Raw genomic sequence first — 4040 nt, 5'->3', positions numbered from 1 at the left:
GTTCTCCCAGGAATTTTCGGCCGCTACCTAGGGCAGGTGTTTGGTGAGCTGTGGTTTATGCCAGAAAATGAAGGGAATTTTTTTCCTTCCCCTTTGGTTTGCAGAAGATGCTGCACTTGCTTCTGCAGATCTGTGTAATAAAGATGAGATTTTCAGAGTCTTCTATAAAATTTGGCACTCCAATTACTTTTAATTTTGATGCAGACTGAGTATGATGGTCCCTTAGGCAGCTTTCAAAATGTCAGCCTTACCGTATGTTAAACGAGAGGAAGGGATTTTCAGGAGCATTTCTGCGATTTGTAGAACTCCAGATAGATAGAAGGGGCTGTGTGGGGATGGGGAGACACACCGAGGCTCACAGAAGCCACAGCGCAAGCATGCAGATGTATTTGTAGATGTATTTCCATGCAGACTCACGTGCAATTCCTGCAGCTGCTGCACATCAACGGTCAGGCATTAGACCCCCTCTCAGTTTTTTCAGAGCTGCTTTCACCTCCTTGTTCCTCAGCGTGTAGATGGCTGGGTTCAGCATGGGCGTGACCGTGTTGCCGAAGATCTGCACAGCAGTCATCAGCACTTTGCTCCGCTGGGGCTGAGTGTAGATCAGGGCACAGGGACTAAAGAACAGCGTCACCACTACCAGATGCGAGGCGCAAGTGGAGGCCGCTTTGCGCCACCCTTCGGCCCAGTTCATATTCAAGACGGAGTAGATGATCCTGATGTAGGATGCGAGGATGAGGAGGAAGCAAGTCATGGGCACCAGACCAATGTCTGTCAAGGTCACGGTCTCGATGATGTACGTGTCTGCACAGGCCAGCTTGACCACCGGGAAGATGTCACAGAAGAAAGAGTCCACCACATTGGAGCCACAGTAGGGCAGCGTGAAGGTCAGGCTGGTGAGGATGGTGGCGTGGAAGGAGCTGGTGAGCCAGGTGCCGGCGGCCAGGAGGGCGCACACCCTCCGGTTCATGATGAGCAGGTGGCGCAGCGGGTGGCAGGTGGCCACGTACCGGTCGTAGGCCATGGCCGTGTAGAGCAGGCACTCGGTGCTGCCCAGGAGGTGCCCAAAGAAGACCTGGGACACGCACCCGCCCAGCGAGATGACTCTGCTCTCACCCCAGAGGATGGTCAGATACTTAGGGATGATGATGGAAGAGATTCCAATGTCTAGCAAGGAGAGATTGCAGAGGAAGAAATACATGGGGGTGTGCAAGCGGGGGTCAGCGAGGATGGCTGAGAAGATGGTCAGGTTGCCCAGTAGAGTGCAGAGGTAGAAGGCTAAGAATGTGATGAAGAGGATGGTCTGGAGGCCATCGGCATTGGGGATCCCTAAGAGGATGAAATGAGTCACCACAGTGTGGTTGACCAGCCCCATGTGAGATTTATTCCTGGGTAGGGTAGAGAAATAATGCCAGTGAGTTACTGAAACAAAAAGACCTATGTCCTATAGCTGCAATGGTCACCCTTCCTTCCACTGCCCCCGTTACTCATTGTCATTCGGAGTGGTGTATATTTCTGTCACTGGGTTGCCAGCTGGGATCACGTTCTCACTGGGCTGGCGCTGATCATAGAGAGAGAAAATATCTGCTTGTTCTTACCATCCAGAGAAGAACAGACAAAGGGGACGTCTCTTCTCTTCTCTTCTCTTCTCTTCTCTTCTCTTCTCTTCTCTTCTCTTCTCTTCTCTTCTCTTCTCTTCTCTTCTCTTCTCTTCTCTTCTCTCCCTACTTACTCCAATTTCTTCAGTTCTGTTCTATCTAGGCCCTTACCTCCCATTCTCACCACAGTACCTCAGAGCCTTCCATTTGTGGCTCACATTTCTCACTAGCGGTTTGTTCTCTCTCTCTCTCTTTCTCTCTCACCCTCTCTGCAGAGGAATGGCCGTGTGTGCAGTGCAGCGCTGTGTTTTGGTCGGGTTTTGTTGTTATAAATGCATGAGCTGCGACGGGTTTGTGTTAAGAAAGAGGGGGCGGATGGAACATACAAACCAATGAATGTGGTGATGAATGACCTCAGCTTTGTTTGTGCTGTGCGTTGTTTGGGGGTATTTATGGGGGTTAGAGAGGGAAGGAAAAGGAAAGAAGGAGAAGGGGAAGAGCCACAGCCAGAGGTGGTGGAACTGGGGGCTTGACATAGTTTCCATCATATGCAGGGTTCACAGTTTGGTTGAATGGCCCTCAGCATCCTCACTCCCCATTGTTCCAGGGCCCCTAGACACAGCTTGTCATCACTCTGCTGTGAACAGCAGGCTGGACTCTGTGGATGTGAAGGGGGCTTTTTAAGGTGAGATTTGAAGGACAATGGTGAAGTGCCTGTTTGCATTTTGCCAGGGAGTTTCCCAGGCAGGAGAGGCACAGGAAGTGGAGATACTGGTGGGTTCAGGTTCTGACAGATGGAGAGAGGAAGATAAATGATACAGAGACAGGCAGGCAGGTACTGCACAGGGAAGGATGGATGGGTGGCTGGATCAACTTCTCTCTAAAGAAAATATTTGTCTGACACCTTTCTCGGCGCAAGGCAGAGACTGACAGGTTCAGAGACAGACACAAACTGAGGGACAAAGAGAGAAGAACTTTACCAAAGCAGGAGCCTTACATTGGCTGCATTGGGAGAGGCCGCTCCAGCTGACAGGAATTCTCCCTTTCTGTCTCCCGGCCGTGAATCTTGTCTAGCACCATCCAGCTTTCTTATCCCAAACGGCCCATCGCCCAGGAGAGGTGCACAGCCTGGGTGCTTGGTATCCAAACAGGAGACCAGATCTGCAGCATATCACCCCACGCTGCTGCAGACCCCACCGCTTTCTCACAGCTTCCAGCCTCCTTACGGCTCTCCCTGGTCTTTAAATCTCCTTCGGGCCCTTCAGGACCAGGGCCCTGAATTCCCAAGAGGCTCCTGGTCTGAGACCTTGGAAGAGTCTCCAATGAACGGAGATTTGGCATCGTTTCAGCTAATGCTCATGGAGCACTGGGACCAGGCCCTCAGGCAGCATCAGTAAGTGTAGCGCCATGGAACTGAATCGGCCAAATCCCCACCTCCACCAGGGTCCGGATTCAAGTCTTGCTCCCCCTGACCTGATTCCTGAGCAATTCCACTGGATTCCCTGGGGCTCTTTCCCCTAGCACCTAGCCACACACCTGGTGTAAATCAAGAGTTACACCACTAGAATCAAGGGAGCTGTGTAGATTTCTACCAGCTGAGAATCTGGCCCAGCCATTGAAGGGGGGATGGGACATTCATGCTCATCTAGGCTTTCCGGCTCTGTGACACAAGCCAGGGAATTCCTCTCCCTCCCCGCCCCGTGGTGTGAAATAGGAGTAAACTGGGCCAGAGGTTCAGCTGGAGGGCTCTGTATCCAGCACAGCTTTCTCCTGGGTTTGTATGTCCTGTTCCCCTGCCCTCATCTCTGTGTCTCTGTATGCACAGGGATGTATTCATGCAGTGGTGTGGTTATGTGTGAGGGTGAAATTCACCCCTGTGCAGATGGAGGACAGCCTGCGCACGACTTCACATTGCTTTTTACAAGATACTAGAGACTCCAAGAAGAGCATTGAGTCGTTTTGGGCAGTACAGTAGTTCCCAGCAACTCCAGCTAGATCCTGGCACTGTTGTTCTGGATGCCGCTCAGACACAGGGCGAGACAGATTCTGCCTGTCAGAGCTCACTAGCTAATTAAACCAAACACAGTGAGAGTTATCAGCCACATGTTACAAGGGGAAACTGAGGCACAGTGAATTTCAGGGTGGGATTTTCAAAGGAGTCAGGCTCCCACAACTCATTCCAGTTCACTGGGCATTGGACACCCAATTCCTACTGGCTGCTGAAACTCTCAGTCAGATTGAATTGTCCAAGGTGGTAAAGGGAGGTTGTGGAAGAGCGGGAATCTGGTCCAGATTTCCTGGGTTCCAGCCCGAGCACTGGGCGTAACACCCTTCTCCTTCCATTGGGATGAACCTCGCTCTGCATCTCTCTAAGCCTCAGGCCTGTTCTCTTACCCTCCCCTTTGTGCAAGCAGGGTTCAGGAATCAGAGCCTTTAGAGTAT

At 51.6% G+C, this 4040-nt stretch overlaps 1 protein-coding gene across 1 annotated transcript; it reads right to left on the bottom strand.

Moving 5' to 3' along the window:
• Positions 1–442: 442 nt before the first annotated feature.
• On the bottom strand, positions 443–1375 carry LOC144273553 (olfactory receptor 10D3-like). Its single transcript, XM_077832192.1, has one exon. It carries the CDS (start codon positions 1373–1375, stop codon positions 443–445), a length of 933 nt encoding a protein of 310 aa, XP_077688318.1.
• Between the last annotated feature and the right edge of the window lie 2665 nt (positions 1376–4040).

This window comes from Eretmochelys imbricata, chromosome 13 (assembly GCF_965152235.1).
Source record: "Eretmochelys imbricata isolate rEreImb1 chromosome 13, rEreImb1.hap1, whole genome shotgun sequence".
Lineage (NCBI taxonomy): Eukaryota > Metazoa > Chordata > Testudines > Cheloniidae > Eretmochelys > Eretmochelys imbricata.
Note: the sequence above shows the minus strand (reverse complement) of the source record. Positions and strands in the feature narration are given on the sequence as shown.

What these genes read in the sequence shown, in the direction of transcription:
- LOC144273553 (XM_077832192.1), bottom strand. Translation starts at nt 1,375, where the DNA reads ATGGGGCTGGTCAACCACACTGTGGTGACTCATTTCATCCTCTTAGGG.